The sequence below is a fragment of the Neoarius graeffei genome, chromosome 18, assembly GCF_027579695.1.
Source record: "Neoarius graeffei isolate fNeoGra1 chromosome 18, fNeoGra1.pri, whole genome shotgun sequence".
NCBI lineage: Eukaryota > Metazoa > Chordata > Actinopteri > Siluriformes > Ariidae > Neoarius > Neoarius graeffei.
The window spans coordinates 57,084,632-57,111,995 of NC_083586.1; the positions used below are offsets into that span (position 1 = coordinate 57,084,632).

The window sequence follows — 27,364 nt, forward strand, 5'->3', positions numbered from 1 at the left end:
GCTTTAAAGTGCCATTCCACCATTGGATGTATTTTTTTGCCATAAAATACAATATATTTTATGACAACATGACTAGACAGAGAAATCTTTTAGCTTCAAAATGATATATCAAACATCATTTTTTGACAACGACAAGTATATTAATTTTGTGACCAAAGTCACCTACCCTTTTAATTTCCGCGCGGTAGTGAAACGTGATGCCATCGGCAGGTTCCCCTTCTTGTGTACCACGTCACGTGTGACGTGGCACAGATTATCAGCAATGGCGGATAGAACGCGATTGTCAGCTTCGGAAAAGAAGCGAAAGAAAATAGCAAGTGATGCCCAAAGGAGATGGTCGATGGTGAATATCGGCACAGCAATCGACAAGTGGAAATCGCGTTCTATCTGCCATTGCTGATAACCTGTGCCACGTCACACGTGACGTGGTACACAAGAAGGGGAACCTGCCGATGACATCACGTTTCACTACCGCGCGGAAATTAAAAGGGTAGGTGACTTTGGTTGCAAAATTAATATACTTGTCGTTGTCAAAAAATTATGTTTGATATATCATTTTGAAGCTAAAAGATTTCTCTGTCTAGTCATGTCATAAAATATATTGTATTTTATGCCAAAGAATACATCCAATGGTGGAATGGCACTTTAATCCATGTACAACGAGATTGACTGGAATAACTGTTTTATTTGATCCGCATTCACTGGATTTTAAGAAACAGAGCATTTTTATTTTTATTTCTCGCAAATTCGATAAATAAAAACTTTATCCAAAACGTCCAACAAAATCATTTCCACTTTTTACAGGCGGACTTCTTAAAAATCTATCGATGGCTGCACGGATTGACTTTAGTGTTGTCTTTTTGTAGAAAGTGCCGTCTTGCTGTCGCGTCGAGGTAATGCTTTAGACCTTTATTTAATTCTTCCTTGGATGTTTCAGTTCTGTAATTTTCAAACTTCTTTGGGCTTTTGAACCAATCTAAAAAATTTCAACAAATTTCAATGCTTAAATTCTTGGAAAAAAAAAAGACATGTTCTTACCATCAAATACTTTTATTCCATATTTTGTTGCTTTTTTCCCCTGTGGTTTTTATTTTTGAGTAGAGTTTTTATTTCATCCTGGGTTGGTTCAGCAAAATGCTCCACCATTTTGTTTTTCTCTACTCACGGTATATGAGCTGATATCCTAGTAGTAGAGTAGCCGATCAGAGCACACGATTGCTCGTATCCAGTGAACTTGGACAGAATAATACTTGATATGGTGAAGTTTTCTATAAAGCAACGTTTATTTTAACTTTTACTGTATGTAAGGAGTCTTCAGTGTCAGGTTTCTCGCGGTCATAACCTTTACAGCCGCTAGAACGCAAACGAGAACAGGAAATTGTCTTGTGGATGTTTGGCAACATTAAATTGAACTGTAAATAGATATTTCTTTTTTTAATTTAATGACTAAAAATGCAAGTATTGACAGATTTCTATCGTATGTATAAGACAAAATGATAAAACACTTGTGCTGTTATGGGAAAATAATCCGCTTTGGGGACGGAACAGAGCCACATTGTTGATCAATTTCCTGTAAATCACATCACATGAAGTGTATCATTCCTTAGCACTGTGGTGTAAAGAGCATAATGTGCTATAATAGGCGTCTCAGACGCTTGTTGGCTGTGCTGGGAAAATTGTCCATGCAGACGCTCATCTAAGTTTCCAAATCTGTCATTGCTTAACTCTTGAATATTTTCTATCGTGAATACTATCGTTAAAAATCTTATAATCTCTGCTTTCCAAAGAAATGTATCTGGTTAAGATCTGTTCAGTACTTTGGGAGTAACGGCAGGTTAAAGTCGGTACAACAGAGTAAAAACTCTGCTCACGGGACGTCAGGAAACTGCCAGTGCTTTTCTTTTTGAGTCACGGGAAAGCGATCATGCTCTCTCTCTCTCTCTCTCTCCTGATCGGTTTCTGACTGGATTACTCATCAATATCAATCAGATAACTTTCATAGGGATGTTCTCTCGCTCTCACTGTTTCTGATGAAGGATTCAGCAAAATTTTCCATCTACTAGTTTTGATGTTATGATTCACTGAAGACTTTGAAGTGAGTTTTCGTAGCTTTACCTACTTATTTTTTCAAATCAAACTCATTCGTGTAAATAAATAACTATTTTAGAATAGAACTGGAGTTGTTTTGATTAAAATATTGAGATTTTAAAAAGCCAGAAGTCAGAAACGCGAGTGTCAGTTTCAGTTCAGTTAATATGAATTGTTTATTGGATGTGGCCCACACAGTTTTTTCGAGGTTCGCCTTGAAAGCTGTGAATATTAATCAAAATAATCACTTATATTCTTTCATATAAACACTAGTAGGCCCTACTTTTGAGAAATACAAAGGCCTACAGAGCACAAAGACGGGATTAGAAATAATCTTTTAGTACTTTTTTACCAAGTGTACCGATTTAACGTTTTGCCCAATTAGCATAATTAATCTCATCTCATCTCATTATCTGTAGCCGCTTTATCCTGTTCTACAGGGTCGCAGGCAAGCTGGAGCCTATCCCAGCTGACTACGGGCGAAAGGCGGGGTACACCCTGGACAAGTCGCCAGGTCATCACAGGGCTGACACATAGACACAGACAACCATTCACACTCACATTCACACCTACGGTCAATTTAGAGTCACCAGTTAACCTAACCTGCATGTCTTTGGACTGTGGGGGAAACCGGAGCACCCGGAGGAAACCCACGCGGACACGGGGAGAACATGCAAACTCCGCACAGAAAGGCCCTCGCCGGCCACGGGGCTTGAACCCGGACCTTCTTGCTGTGAGGCGACAGCCTTAGCATAATTAATACTAATTAAATACTCATCTCATCTCATTATCTCTAGCCGCTTTATCCTTCTACAGGGTCGCAGGCAAGCTGGAGCCTATCCCAGCTGACTACGGGCGAAAGGCGGGGTACACCCTGGACAAGTCGCCAGGTCATCACAGGGCTGACACATAGACACAGACAACCATTCACACTCACATTCACACCTACGGTCAATTTAGAGTCACCAGTTAACCTAACCTGCATGTCTTTGGACTGTGGGGGAAACCGGAGCACCCGGAGGAAACCCACGCAGACACGGGGAGAACATGCAAACTCCACACAGAAAGGCCCTCGCCGGCCCCGGGGCTCGAACCCAGGACCTTCTTGCTGTGAGGCGACAGCCTTAGCATAATTAATACTAATTAAATACTAGTTTGCATAATTGGTTTTTACTAATTTTTCAAACTTTGTATTCAGCATCCAACCATCTATGTGCCGTCAATTTCCATTACATGTAAATGTCTTGAAAAATAGAAATGTTATGAAGAAAAAACATTTGATCTTATTGGTTAATGAGGCCCATTTTGGACCATGTGACCCTCATACAGAATATTATGGCGGTTTTCTAAAAATTAAGCCTTTTTTTTTCCAATCTTCGATTTGTAATATCTGAAGAACGGATAAACATTTGAATTCTGTAAAAAGTATGTTGTGCTGCATTCAATTCTGAATTCAATGAGAGCAGTTTCAAGCCATTTTAATCGAATTTTAATTTTCACCTGATATGCTTATTATAGGACGTACGTTTGCTTTTATTTATTTATTTTTTTACACTCAATATAGACGTTACTCAGATACAGATAACTGTAAGTGTATTTCACACAGTGTGTTTTTTATAGTGGAAAAAAAAAAGAAGAGTACATCGAAGTAAATTCAACGTATGATAAGCCAATAATATGTTTTTCAAAATATCACACTATTTATTACAATACATATTTACTGTCAGATCAGAACTGAGGTTTATTTTGTTGGGTTTCCCCCCCAAGCTCACTTTTATCCACTAAGTGGAAAAAAAAAAAAAAGAGTGTCTGCCATATGAATAAATATTAACCATCTGGCTCTTCACACTGCACAGTATCCGAGACGTCCTACAGGTGGCACACACGTCCAGCTCCAGTGTGCTGTCACTTTATTGCTCAAAACCCATCAGAGAAAAAAAACCCAGCCATCAGCTATTGAGGTAAAAAGTTTTATGAAAACAGCACACACACACACTCTCTCACACACACTCACTCTCACGCACACAAACACACACATAGTGCGGAAAGTACAGAACATGGTGTACCAATGCAAACCAGAACATTTACAATCATCTTTTTTCCTTTGAGCACCGAGAGATATGCGATGCAGCAGATCACATAAGAAACGCAATAAACATTCATTTTTAACACATCGATGCATCTGCGCCATGTTCGTAAAGGTAAACGTTGTTGCATTTGGTGTTTGCAGCACTACAGAATTATACAATCAACCTTAAAAACATTTGAAAGCTTAGTGCCTATGTCATCTAAAATCAAACCGTACCATCAATACAAGCCCCCCCCCCCCAACGTCCTTCTCCAGGCCTTGCCATTTTTTTCCACATGTTCAGGTCCTCCTGCTGCTGCTGGTGAGAAATTGGTTTTTAACTTCTTAAAGGTCACTGTTAAACCTCAAAATGGATATTTTATTCAGCATGTTTTGGGATTTGAGACAGCACAAAAGTGACCTCCAATACACTTCAGTGGGAGTCAATGCAGAAATCGCAGCAGGCCACATCCTGCTTTTTTGGACCACTTAAGTCATAATGAGTCTTTGATAAAGAGATGGAACACCTGTACATCTATCTATGAATCTTATCCAAGGTTTTATTTTACCTCTTGGTTGTGATGTTTTTCTTCCCAGCATTCTTTAAGTTGCAGTCGAGCCACACCGATTTGTTCCCCAGACTCTCTCTCAATCCCCAAAGCCATCTGAGGAGCCCAAGCACCCGTTTGGGAAACGATGAATTACAAAATGTAACCTTACAGTCTCAATGTGCCAAAAAAGATTTCATCACATACGATGATCTGAAAAGGTTTTTTTTTTTTTTTTGTGGTTACCATTTTTACAGAGACACATGAACAGATTTGCAGCAGTCTGGAGAACCTTCAAACACAACAACATTGGAGAACGGCCCTTTAGAAGTCAGCGTGTTGTCCAGAAATCATCCACTGCTATTTGGCCAAGCTGTAACAGAGATACCTTCAGGTGGTTTTCCCTCCATCGATGCCAAAATGATCCTGTAACTAAAGAAGCTGATCTTCTAACTACTGAAGTTAATATTGTAATTATTCCTCATCCTTTATCCTGTAACTAAAGAAGTTAAATAGTATAAATAATAAAGTTAATGCTGTAGCTAAGGAAGCCGGTGCTGTAACTAAAGATGTTGATGTTGTAACTAAGGAAGCTGACCCTGTAACTAAGGAAGCTGGTGCTGTAACTCAGGAAGCTGACCCTGTAACTAAGGAAGCTGGTGCTGTAACTCAGGAAGCTGACCCTGTAACTAAGGAAGCTGGTGCTATAACTCAGGAAGCTGACCCTGTAACTAAGGAAGCCGGTGCTGTAACTCAGGGAGCTGACCCTGTAACTAAGGAAGCCGGTGCTGTAACTCAGGGAGCTGACCCTGTAACTAAGGAAGCCGGTGCTGTAACTCAGGAAGCTGACCCTGTAACTAAGGAAGCCGGTGCTGTAACTCAGGAAGCTGACCCTGTAACTAAGGAAGCTGGTGCTGTAACTCAGGAAGCTGACCCTGTAACTAAGGAAGCTGGTGCTGTAACTCAGGAAGCTGACCCTGTAACTAAGGAAGCTGGTGCTGTAACTCAGGAAGCTGAGCCTGTAACTAAGGAAGCTGGTGCTGTAACTCAGGAAGCTGACCCTGTAACTAAGGAAGCTGGTGCTGTAACTCAGGGAGCTGACCCTGTAACTAAGGAAGCTGGTGCTGTAACTAAAGAAGCTGGTGTTGTAATTCAGGAAGCTGACCCTGTAACTAAGGAAGCTGGTGCTGTAACTCAGGAAGCTGACCCTGTAACTAAGGAAGCTGACCCTGTAACTAAGGAAGCAGATGCTGTAACTCAGGAAGCTGACCTGTAACTAAGGAAGCCGGTGCTGTAACGAAGGAAGCCAATGCTGTAACGAAGGAAGCCAACGCTGTAACGAAGGATGTTGATGTTGTAACTAAGGAAGCTGACCCTGTAACTAAGGAAGCCGGTGCTGTAACTAAGGAAGCTGACCCTGTAACTAAGGAAGCCAGTGCTGTAACTAAGGAAGCTGACCCTATAACTAAGGAAGCTGGTGCTGTAACGAAGGAAGCCAGCGCTTCAGCGAAGGAAGCTGGACCTGTAACTAAGGATGTTGATGCTGTAACTAAGGAAGCTGACCCTGTAACTAAGGAAGCCGGTGCTGTAACTCAGGAAGCTGACCTGTAACTAAGGAAGCCGGTGCTGTAACTCAGGAAGCTGACCTGTAACTAAGGAAGTTGGCGCTGTAACGAAGGAAGCCGGCGCTGTAACGAAGGAAGCCGGCCCTGTAACTAAGGATATTGATGCTGTAACTAAGGAAGCCGACCCTGTAACTAAGGAAGCTGGTGCTGTAACTAAGGAAGCTGACCCTGTAACTAAGGAAGCTGGTGCTGTAACTAAGGAAGCCGACCCTGTAACTAAGGAAGCTGGTGCTGTAACTAAGAAAGCCGACCCTGTAACTAAGGAAGCTGGTGCTGTAACTAAGGAAGCCGACCCTGTAACTAAGGAAGCTGGTGCTGTAACTAAGGAAGCCGACCCTGTAACTAAGGAAGCTGGTGCTGTAACTAAGAAAGCCGACCCTGTAACTAAGGAAGCTGGTGCTGTAACTAAGGAAGCCGACCCTGTAACTAAGGAAGCCGGCGTTGTAACTAAGGACGTCTTGTTGAAGGAATAAACTCCAGGCTGCTGTTACAATCTCTGCTTTCAAGCCAAAACATAGATCACAATTCAGAGGTAAATATTTCAGTAAATACATCAATAAATCACAAAATAACCCAACAGCGTGATTTTGATCATTATATTTATGCTAACAGTAGTAAAGAGCATCCTCGTAGCCGTCTATGGGAGGTCATTTTTGGGCCTCTCTAACCTTTAAACTCTAGAATTTACAAAGAAACACCATAAAACCACTTAAACACTTTGATAAAATATTTTTTTGAGGCTTAACATTTGCGTGTAATTCTCCTTTAAGACAGTTCAGTCTTTGTCTCCTGGCCTACAGCAGGTAAGCCTGAGAATAGTGGAGGGATTTTACTTTTTATCGTTTTGGGGATTTTTTTTTTTTTTTGACTCATTATGATTGATGTCCCGGTCATCGCCAGACTCCAGCTGGGGCGGCCATTTTGAACGAGACGGCTGTAACGGCCTGCTGCAGCAGTCTCTGTGGTGGCAGCGAGGCACTTGCATTCCTTAAGCCACGGAGAGGTAATTTATCAGGCTTCTGGGATTTGTAGCGTTGACGATTCGCCATCTTTGGTGCTGTAAGAAAAAATTCGAAGCAAGCAGTCAGTGTGTTTCAGCGTCCGGAGCAGAAAACAAACAGTGAACAGAGAAATATCAGGGTTTATCCTCTTTTCTTTGGTCAGTACTGGATCCAACGCTGCTTCAAAGACACAGATGATGTTTTCAGAAACTTGCCTGTCTTTCCACTATTTTTAAGAGCCAAACCACGACATTTTCAGCTGTGGGACTTTCCTAATGAGCGGCATGAAAATGAAAACAAACCATGGAGGATTTTACATGTTGTTCTTCTGGCTTTCAGGACATTTTACCTTCCAGTGATCATAGAGAACGATAAAGAGGCGCACGATATTTTGTTTTTATCACTTTTTGCTGTTTATTCTGGTTGTTGAGTGAAAAATATAGATTGTAATTAATTTCTTTGCCACTCTTTATTGTAATGACATGTAACTTGAGATATTGAGTTGAGATGTTCCTCTGGCACTTGTGTCACCGCTTCTCAGGTTCAGACCACGCTCTTGGGAAAATGTAGGGTTCTCCAAAGATTAAGGGTTCTTTACAGAAGGAAGATAACATTAGAACCTTTAAGGATTCTATACATTTTATCAGAAGGGCGCAGACGTATTCTGGTGCTGAAATGGAACCAATTAGAGTTTTCTTTCTTCTTAAATGAGGTTCTACTTGGAACCGTCTTCAAAAAGGAAAGAGAGTTAAAGGAATATTCCGCCCCAAAACACCTTCAAATACTGTAGGGTTATACTGACGTGTTTAGAAATGCTGTTTGGTCGATGCACCCTGAATGATTTACTTCATCATCAAGATTTAATAATAAACACAGACCAGAATGATATTTGACTTCCTGTTGATAGTGGTGCAGTGAGATTTAACCCTAGTTTCATTTGATCTTTACCTAAAGAGAACGATGCAGCGGCACTTTAGTCCTTTAGTCTGCCCTGTTCTTTCAACTCTTTATCTGCTCAAACACATCAACTTCCAAAGCATCAATCTCCATCCTAATACCCGGGGTTCAACATTAATGGTAGTCCGACTGTCCGGGACAACCAAATGTTTGTCAAAATCCTCATCTGACAGGACGATAGGAATGTTTGTTAAAAATCACCATTTTTATCGTAATTATTCAAGAGTTACATCAATAAAGTTCCAACAAAATGAGTTCAATCCCCTCAGTGATCCGGCCGTGCTACTGTTTACGAAATTCCAGGGAAGCCGAGTAGAGTACACTGTAAAACCCGATAAGGTCACTGAGCTCAAAAATTTTACTGAAACCGATTACATAAAAATTTTTGAGGTAAGTAACTTAAATTTTTTAAGGTAAGATTTCTTAAAAATTACAATTAAGTGTAACTATAGTGTAATTTTTAAGAAATCTTACCTTAAAAAATTTAAGTTACTTACCTCAAAAATTTTTACGTAATCGGTTTCAGTAAAATTTTTGAGCTCAGTGACCTTATCGGGTTTTACAGTGTACAACAGGTGTGTATGTAAAGATAACCATGTGGTAATATTTCATTATAGATTATTAGACTCATCGAAATCAGAGAAATTGTGATCAAATACCTCAATAAAATAAATATCTGTGGTGAATCTTCATTTCATTCAGGACGTTTATTGTATTTCTCTTTTGTACGGTTCACATTAACCATCGCAAATGTTGTAAATGTTGTATTTCATGGGAATTTTATAAGAGTGCCGAACTCACTGATGGTTTGTTTTCATTCACAGCGTGATTCTGTCACCTGTATCATGTCCAACTCATTTTCTTTAATTTATACTTCAAGTTTTACTGGATTAATCAGGATTTAACTTTATTTCCTCCAGAAGCTTTGAATTTGGGTGAGTCTAACTTTTAAAACTGCAGATCAGGTAATGGGTTAGAACAACACATGCACTATAATGGGGCTTTGGATAGTTTTTAATCCCCCGCTGGCTGAAAGGCCCGAAGGGGGATTATGTCGTGGCGATGTCAGTCCATCCATCCGTCCTGGGAAGGGTGCTCACCTTCTGAAATCAACTCCTCTCACAATTTTTGGATGAATTTCACGAAACTTGGCAGAATTCTTTGTTATATGTCGGTAATATGCATATTGTAATTTCATCAATTCAGTCGCATTTTCTCAGTTACAGCCCTTGATTAACAACCTTGTACTTTCACAATTTCATGAAGGTGTGCTCACCTTCTGAAATCAACTCCTCTCACAATTTTTGGACGAATTTCTCAAAGCTTGGCAAAAGGCCTTGTTATATGTCGGTAATATGCAGATTGCGATTTAATTTTGTTTGTGAAAATTTTACCAAAGTTTTGACCCTTGATTAAATAAATTGTACTTTGGCAATTTCATGAGGGTGTACGTTCTTCTGAAATCAACTCCGTTCACAATTTGTGGAGGAATTTCACCAAACTTGGCAGAAGGCTTTGTTATATGACAGTTATACGCAGATTGAAATTTAATTTAATTTGGGTGAATTTTCCCAGAGTTATGCCCTCGATTATTAACAAACTTGTACTTTGGCAATTTCATCAAGGTGTGCTCGCTTTCTGAAATCAACTTCCCTCACAATTTTTGGAGAAATTTCATGTAATTTGGCAAAAAGTTTTTATCCCCTGCTGGCTGAAACGCCCAAAGGGGGATTATGTCGTGGCGATGTCCGTCCATCCGTCTGTCTGTCCCAGGAAGGATGCACACCTTCTGAAATCAACTCCTCTCACAAATTTTGGACGAATTTCTCAAAGCTTGGTAAAAGGCCTTGTTGTATGACGATAATACGCATATTGTGATTTAATTCCGTTTGTGAAAAATTTCCCAGAGTTTTGACCCTTGATTAAATAACTTGTACTTTGACAATTTCATGAGGGTGTACGTTCTTCTGACATCAACTCCGTTCACAATTTGTGGAGGAATTTCACCAAACTTGGCAGAAGGCTTTGTTATATGACAGTTATACGCAGATTGAAATTTCATGTAATTTGGGCAAATTTTCCCAGAGTTACGCCCTCGATTATTAACAAACTTGTACTTTGGCAATTTCATCAAGGTGTGTTTGCTTTCTGGAATCAACTTCCCTCACAGTTTTTGGAGAAATTACATGTAATTTGGCAAAAAGTTTTTATCCCCTGCTGGCCGAAACGCCCAAAGGGGGATTATGTCGTGGCGATGTCCGTCCGTCCATCCTGGGAAGGGTGCTCACCTTCTGAAATCAACTCCTCTCACAAATTTTGGACAAATTTCACAAAACTTGACAGGATTCTTTGTTATATGTCGGTAATACACATATTCCAAATTTCGTTCAATTCAGTCGCATTTTACCAGAGTTATGGTACAGTTGCTAGCGGGAGATATTGTGCTCTCAGAGCACTCTTGTTGTTTATTGTTACAGTTAAAAGTTTTATTGAAAAAATTATGTCAATCATTAAAGTGTAATGATGGTCATAACTATACCTGCTTTTTGATAAACCTTGTTCATGCCTTTCTTTGCACTGAACTAGTAAATACATAGGAATAAAAAAGTTATGATCAGGACAAATGGAAAATCTTGCTGCTTGTCTGAGTGGATTAAAGAGTTAATGTCGAGTCCTGGCGGCACGGTGGTGTAGTGGTTAGCACTGTCGCCTCACAGCAAGAAGGTCCAGGTTCGAGCCCCGTGGCCGGCGAGGGCCTTTCTGTGTGGAGTTTGCATGTTCTCCCCGTGTCCGCGTGGGTTTCCTCCGGGTGCTCCGGTTTCCCCCACAGTCCAAAGACATGCAGGTTAGGTTAACTGGTGACTCTAAATTGACCGTAGGTGTGAATGTGAGTGTGAATGGTTGTCTGTGTCTATGTGTCAGCCCTGTGATGACCTGGCGACTTGTCCAGGGTGTACCCCGCCTTTCGCTCATAGTCAGCTGGGATAGGCTCCAGCTTGCTTGCGACCCTGTAGAACAGGATAAAGCGGCTAGAGATAATGAGATGAGATGTCGAGTCCTGATAGCGCCATCGTGCTCATCACCCTGTAGATTGTTAAGTATCCGAGTTGAGTCTCTGCTGTAACTCGGCACAACTGTATCATAGAGCTGCATCGCCTTTTGGGACTTTTGAGTTTAAACACCAATGTCTCCACTATTTCCATTCTGGATTTCTCACCAGCATGACGTTAAATGTTGCTGGAAAATTGTGAGTGAGAACATAAGCTCTTGTTCTTTTTGCTTTTAGCTCCAACAGCAAAACCTGACTGTTATCACTTAATAATTTTTCTTCCATTAATCGCCACTGTAAGTGCACGAGCAGTAACAATATCACCCTGTGACATCAGTGCAGGACACAAGCACTAACTAGGTTCAGGACGTTTGTGTCAAGGATTTTAGAAAACCCAGCTGAGACAATAATAAGTGAAGAAAAAAACAAGGAGAGATTAAGGAGGGTAAACTCTGAGCTGTGTGGATTGCATGCAGAAGGGGTGAAAGTCATCTGTCCGGGCATTATGGGGCATTATGGGATATGACAAATTTATTTGTTTGAATACAATGAAATCATAAAGAGGGAGAGAAAAGCAGTACTCCCACAGAGGCACTAACAAGCTCTCTCTCTCTCTCTCTCTCTCTCTCTCTCTCTCGTCCTTTCTTTCCTTCATCATTTTTCACTGGGACTCAGAAAAGCTTCTCCTACAAAACAATCCTTCTCAGTGGGGAAACTTACCGACCATTACAGAGCACTGACATTGGAGACTCCTTCCATTCAAGGACTTACCTGACACCGAGTTAGGTGGTAAGATGCACTAGACATTGGTTACATGTAGTGCCACTGACTGTCCATCCCCATCCCCAGTGAGCCTGAAATAAATAGAGAGAGAGAAAGAAAATGAGAATCATTCACTAACGAATCTTTCATTCTAGTACAATTCAAATACCTGTTGTGTGTAAATGTGTTTAAAGCAGCAGTTTGCAATATACAGAGCCCTCTGCTGCCTGCAAAGTGAATAACAACTGCAATTAAAAAAAAAAACCAGTGACAAGCCCGTGTTGAATTTAGGTTTCCTGCATTTTAAGGAAAAGGAACAGAGCTGAGCAACTTTGTTTCTGCTGGACGAGAGGGTAATTTATGGGTTAAAAAAACCCTACACAGACACCTGAAATAAAGAAACTATCCAGGAATTACACAGGAATGTTTATCACAGTGAGTCCCAGTTTGCTCAGGTAGAGAACATGGTATACGATTCCTACAGGGCAAGAAAAACCTTTAAACGTTACAAAGAGCAACTTGCATGGTGCATGTAGCTAAGGAAGCTGATCGTGTAACTACGGAAGTTAATTCAGTAGCTAAGAAAGTTAATCCTGTAACAAAAGAAGTGGATTCTGTAATTCAGGAAGGTAATCCTGTAACTAAGGAAGTTCATTGTGTAACTAAGGAAGTTAACGCTGTAGCTTGGCAAATTCATGCTATCAAATCTACCTAAAGAATTTGACCCTGCAATTACGGAAACTGACCTTGTTACTAAGGAAGCTGATCTTGTAACTAAGAATGTTAGTTTTGTATCCAAGGAACACTTCCTGTAACTAAGGAAGTTGATCTTGTAACTAAGAATGTTAGTTTTGTATCCAAGGAACACTTCCTGTAACTAAGGAAGCTGATCTTGTAACTAAGAATGTTAGTTTTGTATCCAAGGAACACTTCCTGTAACTAAGGAAGTTGATCTTGTAACTAAGAATGTTAGTTTTGTATCCAAGGAACACATCCTGTAACTAAGGAAGCTGATCTTGTAACTAAGAATGTTAGTTTTGTATCCAAGGAACACTTCCTGTAACTAAGGAAGCTGATCTTGTAACTAAGAATGTTAGTTTTGCATCCAAGGAACACTTCCTGTAACTAAGGAAGCTGATCTTGTGTGTATCCAAGGAACACTTCCTGTAACTAAGGAAGCTGATCTTGTAACTAAGAATATTAGTTTTGTATCCAAGGAACACTTCCTGTAACTAAGGAAGTTGATCTTGTAACTAAGAATGTTAGTTTTGTATCCAAGGAACACTTCCTGTAACTAAGGAAGTTGATCTTGTAACTAAGAATGTTAGTTTTGTATCCAAGGAACACTTCCTGTAACTAAGGAAGCTGATCTTGTAACTAAGAATGTTAGTTTTGTATCCAAGGAACACTTCCTGTAACTAAGGAAGCTGATCTTGTAACTGAAGCTGCTTTTACACGGGCACTTGTGCTGGAACAAGTTCTTCCCGGAATAAGTTGCCCTGGTACAGCTGCCCATCTAAACACGATTTGATCCGAAACAATTCGACACCGGTGGGTGTAACTTGCTCCACTTTACGAGGTGGTGCAACTTGTTCCGGAACATCTTGTTCCTGCTTACAGTCTAAACACAATCGGTGGAAAGTAGGAAGGACTTACGCGTGTGCCGTAACGTTCATCCGGACAAGACCGCTTCAGCAGGGAAAAAAAATAAATAAATAAAATGGTCAGTTCGAGTTCTTTTCCTTGTCAAACTTCCACGAAAGAGCCGTGAAAATGTTGAAAAAAATATGAAAGCATGTCTTTTATCGTCACCGTCATTTTGCTTCTGATCACTAATTTGCACATGCACACTCTTGTGTTGACCTGACTAACCTCTGGTTTGCCACCGATAGAGAGTGAGCGTGTAAACACAAAGGAAAGTGGGTGCAAGCCTGTGTAAAAGCAGCTTAAGAATTTAATGTTGTATCTAAGGAAGTTCATGTTGTTTCTAAGGAAGTTGACTGTTACTAAGGAAGTAAATAAGGGGAATACTAACCGCAGTAATAACTACAAAGCTACATTTCCTCGTGTGTTGCCTTTTAAGTAAAAGAGGAAAGCTGAGCAGCTTGTTTCAGCTAGAGGCAAAGCTAATTTCTGGGCCAGAAAAACATAAACACATGCCGGAAATAAAGAAACTAGCCAGATCCATTATGCTGAAACTTTGTAAATTACATTCTAATGTATCTTTGAAAGCATATAACGCTTACTGGTCACTAGTAGGAACAGTTTTCAACATTACACGCTAACCCTTTAAACACGTGAACTGTACAATAATGTGCACTGAAAATGTCACCTGGGGCTCTGGCAGCCATGTGGGCCTGTCCGTCCAACATGTAGCCTCCCATTGGCTGACTGTCAGGAGTATACGGCCCACTGTGACCTACTGCAATGACATACACTCTGGTCAGAACCCTTCTAAAAATCAAATACATACCGCTGTAGAGTTCCAGTGGTGCATTCCCCGTTCCCCGCTCCCCTCCCTCCGAAGCCCATTAGCGTACAGTCCGTATGGGGTTTTGTGAGCTGTGTCTGGTTAACTGGCATAAGGGCAGCAGTTCAGACCCACAGAAATGCCTTTGAACTTCCCCGGCCCTCCTCCCCACCTCGGCCTGGAGCCTGCCCGACCCGCACACCCCCCTCACAGCCCATAAACTTTACTACAGCTCAACAGAAACAAGACACAGACAGTCAGAAGAAAAGGAGAGAGCGAGAGAGAAAAGAGAGAACAGAAGGATGAAATATATCACTTGGTTCAGCGATTCGTTTTGCGTCACTTAATAAAGACCCTTGGAACTCTGTTAACATCTTTGGTTTGTATTGGACCCACTTAGTGGAAGTGCGTGAGGGTGCAGGAGTAGCAAGAGTAGGAAAGCGCCAGCGTGGACTTACTGTACCTGCACGGTTTGACTGATCGATCATTGGCTGGACTATCCTCCTTCTGGCATTGATGAACCTGGAGAGATAAATATAGCGAGAACAACCTGGTTATATGTCGCAATTCATCCCATCACAGAATATCTTGGATTTCAAGGAACCGAATATTATCTAGTCAAGTTTATTTCTGTAGCGCTTTTAACAATAGACGTTGTCGCAAAGCAGCTTTACAGAATTTTAATGACTTTAAACATGAGCTAATTTTATCCCTAATCTATCCCCAATGAGCAAGCCTGTGGCGACGGTGGCGAGGAAAAACTCCCTCAGACGGCATGAGGAAGAAACCTCGAGAGGAACCAGACTCTAAAGGGAACCCATCCTCATTTGGGTGATAACAGATAGCATGAGAACAGTTTTAACATGAAGTCAGTTTCGTTGATGTTATAAACTCTTCATTGATGGAAACTTGAGTGCAAAACTGTTCATGACAACTGCAGTCCTAAAGTTAGCAAGTCAACTGTAGTCCTCAGCCATAAAAGCATTACTGTAAGAGTCCAGAGCGTCCTCCAAGTGTGACTTTCAACTGTCCATATGGGCCGTCTAATGTATCTATAGTATACGTTTGAAGAAAAAAAATGGTTTCTTTGGATGGTTGAACTCATAGATTTGCAGCTTAGTGTTCAATTATTTATCCTAAACAACAGGGAAGTTAATAGGAAAGGAGTGTAGGGATGATACAATGGACACACCAACACAGAACACATTAGCCTCCCAGGAGACTGTTTGTTTTTTTAAAGAGGTTCTACATGGAACCTCTCCTGAAAGTGGGAAAGACTTTCCTCAGACAGACAAACAGGAGAATGTTGTTCGACTGAATCTGGATGCATTTTCTTTAAGAAAAGAACATAAAAGCTTTTTACTCAATTACCAAATTCAATTATAATGAAAGTCTAAAGGCGGTCATTGAATTCCCTCAATTAAAAAAATAAAAATAAAAAAGTTTTTTTTGTGAATTCTTGATCCAATCATATTTTTTAACAAAACAACATGGTCATCACTATCCCCCGCCAGGAGCATTTTATGAAGACCTCTCAACACTTATGTCCTTATAAGCCCATTGCTTTAAAGGGGAACTGAAGTCATTTTTAAACTTGCTTTATTTCTTTTTTTTTTTTTTTTAAAGATTTTTTGGGGCTTTTTCATCTTTATTGGATAGGACAGTGCAGAGACAGGAAACGAGCGGGAGAGAGAGATGGGGAGGGACCGGGAAGTGACCTCGGGTCGGAATCGAACCCGGGTCCCCGGACCCATGGCACGGCGCCCCATCCACCTGAGCCACGACGCCCCCAACTTGCTTTATTTCTTAATTAACGTGTTATTCAATGACGTTTTCGGTTTTAGTAACCTTATATCATGACTCGTATTGGCAATTAAATATTATACTTATCAGCCTGTTCGGTTTTTAGCCGTGTTGAATTTAGTTCGTTTGGTCCACGGCAGGCGTCGCTTATCCGCGCGATCTTCACGAGACTTGTGCGAGACTTCGAAATGTGAAGTGTCAGCGCCGCCATTTTGAAAACTGTTTTCCAAACGAAATATTGCAGAAAAACGAGTTTAAATGACGATTACTGCCGACTTTTTTCAAACTTTCCAGATTGCTATCAAAACAAACAAAACTTCCGGCTTGATTACGTCAGCATTCGAAAGAGGCCGCGCGCGTCTTTTGACAACGTTGGCAGATGTCGGTCGCTTTGATTTCCGTTGTACGTTTTACTTCCATCCTACGATGTCTGGCACAGGTCGCAACGAATCTCGTTTACGGCCATCGCTTTGACATATGGACTGATATATTACAGAGCATATTTCAAACACTCATAACTTGCTATAGCAGCGACAAAATAGCGATCAAACATGCATTCCGGTATTTAATAAAATGAGAAATAGAATTTTGATAATAAAAAAAAATTTGCCTTCAGTTCTCCTTTAAGAAAAGGAACATAAAAGCTCTTTACTCAATTACCATATTCAATTATAATGAAAGTCTAAGGGCAGTCATTGAATTCCATCAATTTAAAAAAAAAAAGGGGGGGTTGTGAAATCTTCATCCAATTTTATTTTTAAACAAGATGACATGGTCATCACCATCCCCCGCCACGAGCATTTTATGAAGACCTCTCAACACTTACGACCTTATAAGCCCATTGCTTTAATATTGACTTATGATCTCATAAGTACTAGGACACTTTCATAAAACGCTACCCAGCTTTCTTCAGTAATATGAGCACACAAAATTTCATTGATGTCGCTTATGTAGTTTCTGAGAAAACTTGTCCAGACTGAAACGAACGGAAGGAAAGACAGACTCCATTCCTGTATCCCCCTGTGCACTTCATGGCAGGGGATAATATCCATCGATCCATCCATTATCTCTAGCCGCTTTATCCTGTTCTACAGGGTTGCAGGCAAGCTGGAGCCTATCCCAGCTGACTACGGGCGAAAGGCGGGGTACACCCTGGACAAGTCGCCAGGTCATCACAGGGCTGACACATAGACACAGACAACCATTCACACTCACATTCACACCTACAGTCAATTTAGAGTCACTATTTAACCTAACCTGCATGTCTTTGGACTGTGGGAGGAAACCTATGCAGATACGAAGAGAACATGCAAACTCCACGCAGAAAGGCCCCCATCGGCCGCTGGGCCCGAACCCAGAGCCTTCTTGCTGTGAGGCGACAGTGCTAACCACTACACCACCGTGCCGCCCATTCAATTTAATATGAATTTTTAATAAAGAACTATATCAAATGTGCCAGAGAAGGTCAAGGCTGAGTTGCACTTCCTGTCTTTCATCTGAACTAAGTGCAAATGTTTGTGCACCCTTATAACAAAATGAAGACAAAAGAAAATGTTATTTATAACAGCAATACATTGAGTATGTTGGGGTTAGTAAGTTAATAAGGACAAGTAACAATTCCCGTATGTAAAAATGACATACATTTCATGTGTGATTGTGTGAATTAACATGCAAAATTAATCTATAGAAATCATACGGTTAAAAAAAAACATGAACTACATTTAAAAATATCTGAAATATAACGTGAAGTGTCGATAAAACACACGTGCACATTTCTCATGTGAAATTCATGTTTCACTAACAGAAGCAAAAAAAAATTGCCTTTACATCTGCATTTTTTTCTGATCAGGTCTGGAGACAGCAGGTCCAAAAAAAACCCCCTCCTTTTCAAACTATTTTCCTGTAGATTTCACATTGTAGCCTGGTTACACGACTTCCCCACATTTCATTTTTCGCATCTTGTAAAGTTATTTGATTGTAAACATGTCGTGAACTAGACATACTGTTTACTTTTTTCCATTCCAAAAAAAAGGGGGGTGAAAACTTTTGCACTCACATGGATGGAGTCTGAAATAAGTTTCTTGAAATAGCATTCTGGCCACATTAAAGCAGATTTAAGCTGAGCGTTAGCAAAAAAAAATCTATTAAAAAAGTTGGATTTATGAACCCTGATGTCATCTTTATGCTCTTTTTCATACTCAAGGCTCCTCTAATCAACAAGTGATGACATCATCAGGACGAAAAAGCTGAACTGGGTCTATTCAGAAAATCTCAGATACCAATAATCCCAGCTGACTACCGGTACGGACGAAAGGCGGGGTACACCCTGGACAAGTCGCCAGATCATCGCAGGGCTGACACATAAAGACAAACAACCATTCACACTTGCATTCACACCTATGGACAATTTAGAGTCACCAGTTAACCTAACCTGCATGTCTTTGGACTGTGGGGGAAACCGGAGCACCCGGAGGAAACCCACGCGGACACGGGGAGAACATGCAAACTCCGCACAGAAAGGCCCTCGCCGGCCGCGGTGCTCGAACCCAGACCTTCTTGCTGTGAGGTGACAGCGCTAACCACTACACCACCATGCATAATAATTTTTCGTAACTGATTTTCGAACTCAACTTAAATCATGACCAGTAATATGAGCACGCAAAGTTTCACTGATGTAGCGCATGTAGTTTTTGAGAAAACTTGTCCAGATTGAAACAGACGGACAGACGGACTCCATTCCTACCATACATCCCCCTGTGCACTTCGTGGTGGGGGATAATAAAGTGGCTTCAGACACAGGACACACACCAGTTTCAGTTTTCCAGCTCAGCAAGTTTCCTTTGCAGTGTTACGCAAAATAAAAGTGATTTTATTCACGAATGGGAATGCTCTGTGTTTTCATTTAATTTCATTCCAATTAAACATGGAGACGGAGCTCCAAGACATGATACGTGTTGGCACAGTGATTTTGATCGCATCCATGTGATTTAAATGCGAAAAATACACGTTTACAATTCAATTTTTAAATAACATTGGCTGGCTTTTTTTTTTTCCTGTGGTCTATCAAATATATTCCATTCAGCTAGCATGATCTTGAACAAGCCAAAGATGAGTAGCTGAATGGAATATACACTACCGTTCAAAAGTTTGGGGTCACTTTGAAATGTCCTTATTTTTGAAAGAAAAGCACTGTTCTTTTCAATGAAGATCACTTTAAACTAATCAGAAATCCACTCTATACATTGCTAATGTGGTAAATGACTATTCTAGCTGCAAATGTCTGGTTTTTGGTGCAATATCTCCATAGGTGTATAGAGGCCCATTTCCAGCAACTCTCACTCCAGTGTTCTAATGGTACAATGTGTTTGCTCATTGCCTCAGAAGGCTAATGGATGATTAGAAAACCCTTGTACAATCATGTTAGCACAGCTGAAAACAGTTGAGCTCTTTAGAGAAGCTATAAAACTGACCTTCCTTTGAGCAGATTGAGTTTCTGGAGCATCACATTTGTGGGGTCGATTAAATGCTCAAAATGGCCAGGAAAATGTCTTGACTATATTTTCTATTCATTTTACAACTTATGGTGGGAAATAAAAGTGTGACTTTTCATGGAAAACACAAAATTGTCTGGGTGACCCCAAACTTTTGAATGGTCGTGTATCTGATAGACCACGAAAAAAGCCAGCCTATATTACAACCCCGATTCCAAAAAAGTTGGGACAAAGTACAAATTGTAAATAAAAACAGAATGCAATAATTTACAAATCTCAAAAACTGATATTGTATTCACAATAGAACATAGACAACATATCAAATGTCGAAAGTGAGACATTTTGAAATTTCATGCCAAATATTGGCTCATTTGAAATTTCATGACAGCAACACATCTCAAAAAAGTTGGGACAGGGGCAATAAGAGGCTGGAAAAGTTAAAGGTACAGAAAAGGAACAGCTGGAGGACCAAATTGCAACTCATTAGGTCAATTGGCAATAGGTCATTAACATGACTGGGTATAAAAAGAGCATCTTGGAGTGGCAGTGGCTCTCAGAAGTAAAGCTGGGAAGAGGATCACCAATCCCCCTAATTCTGCACCGACAAATAGTGGAGCAATATCAGAAAGGAGTTCGACAGTGTAAAATTGCAAAGAGTTTGAACATATCATCATCTACAGTGCATAATATCATCAAAAGATTCAGAGAATCTGGAAGAATCTCTGTGCGTAAGGGTCAAGGCCGGAAAACCATACTGGGTGCCCGTGATCCTCGGGCCCTTAGACGGCACTGCATCACATACAGGCATGCTTCTGTATTGGAAATCACAAAATGGGCTCAGGAATATTTCCAGAGAACATTATCTGTGAACACAATTCACCGTGCCATCCGCCGTTGCCAGCTAAAACTCTATAGTTCAAAGAAGAAGCCATATCTAAACATGATCCAGAAGCGCAGACATCTTCTCTGGGCCAAGGCTCATTTAAAATGGACTGTGGCAAAGTGGAAAACTGTTCTGTGCTCAGACGAATCAAAATTTGAAGTTCTTTATGGAAATCAGGGACGCCGTGTCATTCGGACTAAAGAGGAGAAGGACGACCCAAGTTGTTATCAGCGCTCAGTTCAGAAGCCTGCATCTCTGATGGTATGGGGTTGCATTAGTGTATGTGGCATGGGCAGCTTACACATCTGGAAAGACACCATCAATGCTGAAAGGTATATCCAGGTTCTAGAGCAACATATGCTCCCATCCAGACGACGTCTCTTTTAGGGAAGACCTTGCATTTTCCAACATGACAATGCCAAACCACATACTGCATCAATTACAGCATCATGGCTGCGTAGAAGAAGGGTCCGGGTACTGAACTGGCCAGCCTGCAGTCCAGATCTTTCACCCATAGAAAACATTTGGCGCATCATAAAACGGAAGATACGACAAAAAAGACCTAAGACAGTTGAGCAACTAGAATCCTACATTAGACAAGAATGGGTTAACATTCCTATCCCTAAACTTGAGCAACTTGTCTCCTCAGTCCCCAGACGTTTACAGACTGTTGTAAAGAGAAAAGGGGATGTCTCACAGTGGGAAACATGGCCTAGTCCCAACTTTTGTGAGGTGTTGTCATGAAATTTAAAATCACCTAATTTTTCTCTTTAAAAATGGTACATTTTCTCAGTTTAAACATTTGATATGTCATCTATGTTCTATTCTGAATAGAATATGGAATTTTGAAACTTCCACATCATTGCATTCCATTTTTATTTACAATTTGTACTTTGTCCCAACTTTTTTGGAATTGGGGTTGTATTATTATTATTATTATTAGTAGTAGTAGTAGTAGTAGTATGCATACACATTCCTTTCAGGTGTTCAACGCGTCTCTTTCAAAATTCTCTCAAAATCTTCTGTATTTAACAAAGCAAACCTGGCAGTCATATAGTCAAAGTCAGCAGTCGCTTGCTAGCGCGGAAGTTTTACATCGCTGACGTGTGACATCACATTGTCTTGACAACTATGCAATATCGTAAACCATATTCAACGCTCGTTCTCCATTGGGTAGAGTGACGTAATACACGTAGGATAAGCGATATGCTAACAATATTGCATGCTATCGAACCAAATGAATGAAACCCGCTAGAAGGGAATAGAACATGTTTTTATTCCATCGAAAAAGTGTCCTGTATGTTTAATAATGTAAAATACTGCGTGGTCGAATTGTCTGAAAAACAATAAAATTAAAATGCAGCTATTATGTTGAGTTGAACCATTATCGACAGACGTTATTTAATTTGTGTTTGATGACAAGCATATAGCCTGGTGTTATAGTACATGATCTATTTATATTAGTTTTTTAATGTAGAATATGGTTCATTATTCATCCGTGTGCATCAGTAACACATTCAATATATTTCCTATCCTTTGTGTCATGTTTTTGTTTTTTTTTTAAATGAAAATGTTTCAATATTTAAAAAAAAGACAATAAACAGTAATAGTAAGCTATAATAAATTAAACAAAAGTCAATATTTGGTGTGAGACGACCCTTTGGGTTTAAAAAGAAAAGTCTCAGGTCCAGTGAGTGCAGTTTTATGCGGAAATGAGCTGTAGGTTTTATTGAGCATCTTACAGAACCAGCCACGGTTCTTCTGGACACTTTGACCGTCACAGTCGCTTCATTTAATTTTGCAGCAAAAATCTTTAAGTAGCCTTCATTATGTTTTCTTTTTTAATCTGAAACGTGGTCTCTTATTTTGTAATATGCTGATCAGATACATAAACTTTTTTTTTCCCCCCTGTAACATTTAATTTTGTGATGGAAAAATAAACGTTTGGAACTCTAAAATGTTTTTGGACTGATTCGATAATGTAGAAGTCATAAAATAGAAATTTATAACAAAAAGTTTGTATGGAAAAAAGGTGCCAATACTTTTGCACAGTACTGTATGTAACTTATATATGGCCATCAAGCCAAAGAGTGGCATAAAGGTATTAATAATTATGACTATTAATACTACTTATTACATTCTAATAGTTTGTATGGAAATTAGTTTTTGGAAAAAATGTAATAATCGTGAAAGGTCTATTCTCGAACCCAAGACGCAAGACGAATGTTGTTTTGTCTGTATTTTGCAGATTTTTTTTTAACCTCCATATCTTTGCTAAAAATTTATCTCATAATAAAACTATTATCAAAGTGTTACAGTTGTATGTTTAAATTTGTTTTGAAAGTTTAATTCAAAAATATAAGATGTGTGTGGAGCCTGTAGTCCATGTAACACACACACACACACACACACACACACACACACACATACTGCAGATGCGCCGAACAGGGATTAGTTTGAAAAAAAGCATAAAAATACCTCCTTTAATGTCAGAGATGTCGATGTACAGGCACAGCCTCAGAATGCTTTTAGTATCTATTCCCCTACAGTGCTTGACCTTTCACCCTTTGACTCTGCGACCCTTTGACGGCGCACACTGAGCAGAGGTGCAGCTCTGGTCTTCCTCAGTCTAAAAACCCCCTTGTGACCTCTGACCTGAAGGTGCCAGTGCTCTGGGTCCGTACATGATTTATGTCCCCACTGTTTGACCTTGGGGCACACAGTTCCATTTCCTGTTCCCTTGGAAAAAAAAAAAAAAAAAAGCTGGGGGTCGGACGGCACAAATGGCCGGCGCTGAGCTAATGAAGGTTACGCACCAGAAATGGAAACGCTCAAATAATTTATGGAGGATAAATGAATCCGTTTTGAAAGTATTAAAAAAAGGTGTCCTTGACTTTAAATGAGATTCAGAGCATTAACGTGAGCAGGAGCTGTGTTTCCATTTGAAATGGTCTAAAGCAGATCTCACTCAGTGTCTCTCAGAAACTAGGGTACTAAACTGAACCTTTCCTTGTCACCCTTATCTTTGGTACTGTTAATATGTACCAGGAAATGTGGATATAGTTTACCTTTAGCGTGATTTAATTTCAATTAAAAAAAAAAAAAGGACTGTAATACTCTTTTAGGGCTAATCTTTAAAGCTTTGCACTTCACGCACCTTTCTATGTAAAAGATCTGAAATGTACAAAACGTGTACGCTTCAGGGTATTACCTCAACGCTAAGGTTAGTGCCCTTTGTCATTGTATTATCAGGGATATAAATATTAAAACTGACTGACCCCAGATCAGCACCACTGCTAATAAATCAGCTCCGTTAGGACACGCCACCTGTCCAGTGACCAATCAGAGCTGAGAACAGAACCCCATACGGTTACAAATCCTGCCCCCTCTTTTAGGGGTAAATTTTGACCCTTGGCTGACCCCCTCGCTTCACACCATGAGGCTGGGTTTTACGAGCACCAGGCTCTGCCTCCTCATCATATACACATGCACACCGCACACTCACACGGCAAGCATGTACCATAAATACAAAGCACGCGGTAAATACGCTACAGCTATTCGAGGCGCTCTCACAGAGACACGGATGAAGGTTATTCACCCAGACACGCTACACGACACAAGTGTCGAGCGCTATGCTTTCATCACGCATCGTGACTGGAGTTCATAATATTCATCTTTTTAAAATAAAAAAAAAAAAGTCATGTACTGAACAAATCCTGAACCTGTATAATTAATTACTGAATTCAAGTTCAGGGCAGAAATTAATTCATGTGTGTTGTGAGGAACACTTGGGCTGCTGAACCTCAGAAGTTAAAAACACATGGGTCGCACCGTCATAAAACGTCCCCCTGGCCTCACCATAATGTGGGGTTATGCAGCGGTCAGCCTTTGTGTGTGTGTGTGTGTGTGTGTGTGTGTGTGTGTGTGTTTAAATAAACCAGTCCAGCTGTTCACTGTGAAAATTCTGTTTAATTTGACAAGTGCTTGTTTGCACTCCTCGTGCCGCCCCTCACCTGTTCTGAAAATGGACCACACTGTTGCCTTGCAAAGGCACATTCTAGAAAGATCTGGCAGCATTCTGGATTGTTGCCATCACCATCACCAAGAGAATGCATAACTACAACAAAAATGATTTTGGTGTGCACCAATTGAACCAGTAATCTAGAATGACGTGGTGACAATCCAGAATGTTAATGTCACCAAGGGAACATGGAACTACAGTGAAAAAGAATTTGGTGCATACCAACTAAAACTTGCACTCTGGAACGACCTGGGGACAATCTAGAATGTTGAAGTCAGCACAGGAACATGGAACTACAATGAAAATGATTTTGGTGCGCACCAATTGAATCCATATTCTAGAATGACCTGGGGGCAATCTAGAATGTTAAAGTTGACATAGGAACATGGAACTACAATGTAAAAGAATTTGGTGTGCGCCAACTGAACTTGTGTTCTAGAATGACCCGAGGACAATCTAAAATGGTAGTGTCACCACAGGAACATGGAACTACAATCAAAAAGAATTTGGTGCATACCAAATAAACTTGCATTCTAGAATGACCTGGGGAAAATCTGGAATGTTAAAGTTGCCATGGGAACATGGAACTACAGTGAAAAAGAATTTTGTGTGCACCAACTGAACCTGTATGCTAGAATTACCTCAGGACAATCTAGAATTTTAGTGTCACCACGGGAACGTGGAACTACAATGAATATGATTTTGGTGTGCAGCACCTGAACCTGCATTTCAGAAATGACCTGGGGACAATCTAGAACGTTCGTGTCGGCATGGGAACATGGAAATACAATGGAAGGATTTGGTGCATACCAAATAACTTGCAATCTAGAATGACCTGTAGAAAATCTGGAATGTTGAAGTTGCCATGGGAACATGGAACTACAATGAAAATGATTTTGGTGCATAGCAACTGAACCTGTGTTCTAGAACGACCTGGGGACAATCTAGAATGTTAGTGTCACCAAGGGAACATGGAACTACACTGAAGAATTTGGTGCATTCCAATCCAATTTGCTTTCTAGATTATCTAGCAAGGGAACTGAAAATACAAGAGAAAAAAGCGGTCACTTGCCAAATCAACTTGCATTCTAGAATGATCTGAACTTGCGTCCAACTGAACCTATATTCTAGAACGACCTGGGTAAAATCTAGAATGTTAGCATCACCAAGGGATCACATAAATACACTTAATAATGTTGGTGTGTTCCAATCCAATTTGCTTTCTAGATTATCTAGCAAGGGAACTGGAACTACAACAGAAAAAAACTGTCACTTTCCAAATCAACTCGCATTCTAGAATAATCTGGCAGCATTTGAAAAACATTGCCATCATCGAGGGAACGTTTAAATACGAAGGAAAAAAAATTTGGTGTTCAAAAATTCAACTTGCAATCTCGAATCATTTAACAACATTCTAGAGTGTCACCATGGGGCAGGGGGTGTTGTTTGTTCATTCCAGTTTAACTTTAGAACACTCTTGAATGATCTGGCAACGTTCTCTAAAGTCACCATCAACGAGGGAACTCTGAACTACAGTGCGGGGGGGAACAAACAAACAAAAATTCAAAAGAAATTTGCATTGTGGACTGACACGGAAACATTCCAGATGGTCACTGTTGGCAAGGGAACGCAGAACTACAAAGAAAAAAGGAATCTGGCACATTATTGCCAAGGGAACGTACTAGATCTGAAGAAGAATCTGTCGTGTTTGAATTAAAAGTTTGCATTCTAGAATGATCTGGAAAAATTCTACAATATCCCGGTCACCAAGGGAACGCAGAACTACAATGAAAAAGAATAAAGGTGTGCTCCACTGAATCTCGCAAAATTCTTTTTACGACGTGGGACGGTGAAGACATACGTAGACAAGTGGTTAAAGAAATATTGTTGCTAAGCAACTGGAAAATACGTACTGGAACACGGTAGCTAAGGCTAGCTAAATCATCGCCACCAAGTCTTGTATAAAAAGAATACGAACGCAAAACCAGTTTTAGCATCACTCTATACACAGTAAAGCATTACTAGCATGAACTATTAGCATGGCTAAACACAAACTAAATCGAATTTACAAAATGTGTGACTTTAAGATGTGTCAGTATGTGTTTACACTTAAAAACACACTCACCAGTTGTTGACCTGGAGGATGGTGAGCCCCGTATCCTGAGCTAACTGCTTCTTCTGCTCTTCTGAAGGGTATGGGTGCTAACGCAAAAAGAGAGAACAGAGAATTATACAAATTATACTGAATGTTGAACAGATTTTTAAAAAGGAGTGTAAACATACTGTACACACTAATAATATGACCATTATCTGATAGCGTTCTCCGATACAGGATGTTGAATCCAGTGGTGAAATTCCTGACGTTGAAGCTGCAATCGGATTTCTGACATTTCAAGAAACTGGGTTATTTAACAATTATTCGCTGAAGGTGAAGTTAATATCAGCGAATAATAACGGATGAAGTCGAGGTCATTATTAACTCCTTATTAACCTCGGTCTTGACAGGAAAATATCAGACCGCGGTCTACAGCTCGGTCCGTACAAAAAGACCTCGAGCTGATATTTTCCCGTAAAGACTGAGCAAGCGAGGTTAATAAG

At 40.2% G+C, this 27,364-nt stretch overlaps 1 protein-coding gene across 4 annotated transcripts in view; it reads right to left on the bottom strand.

The window, feature by feature from the left end:
- meis1a (Meis homeobox 1 a) overlaps positions 1-27,364 on the bottom strand; it is an 80,689-nt gene that overhangs the window by 9,982 nt on the left and 43,343 nt on the right. For 2 of the 4 annotated variants that reach the window (XM_060899066.1, XM_060899063.1), the window contains 5 exons: positions 26,892-26,968; positions 15,032-15,090; positions 14,431-14,520; positions 12,108-12,190; positions 5,964-7,386 (listed from right to left, as the gene is read on the bottom strand). In XM_060899066.1, coding sequence (XP_060755049.1) covers positions 12,147-12,190; positions 14,431-14,520; positions 15,032-15,090; positions 26,892-26,968 — 270 coding nt within the window. In that variant the 3' untranslated portion in view covers positions 5,964-7,386; positions 12,108-12,146. Of the gene's footprint in view, positions 1-5,963; positions 7,387-12,107; positions 12,191-14,430; positions 14,521-15,031; positions 15,091-26,891; positions 26,969-27,364 lie in introns of those variants that run through there. The other 2 variants (XM_060899065.1, XM_060899064.1) reach the window with 2 other exon arrangements.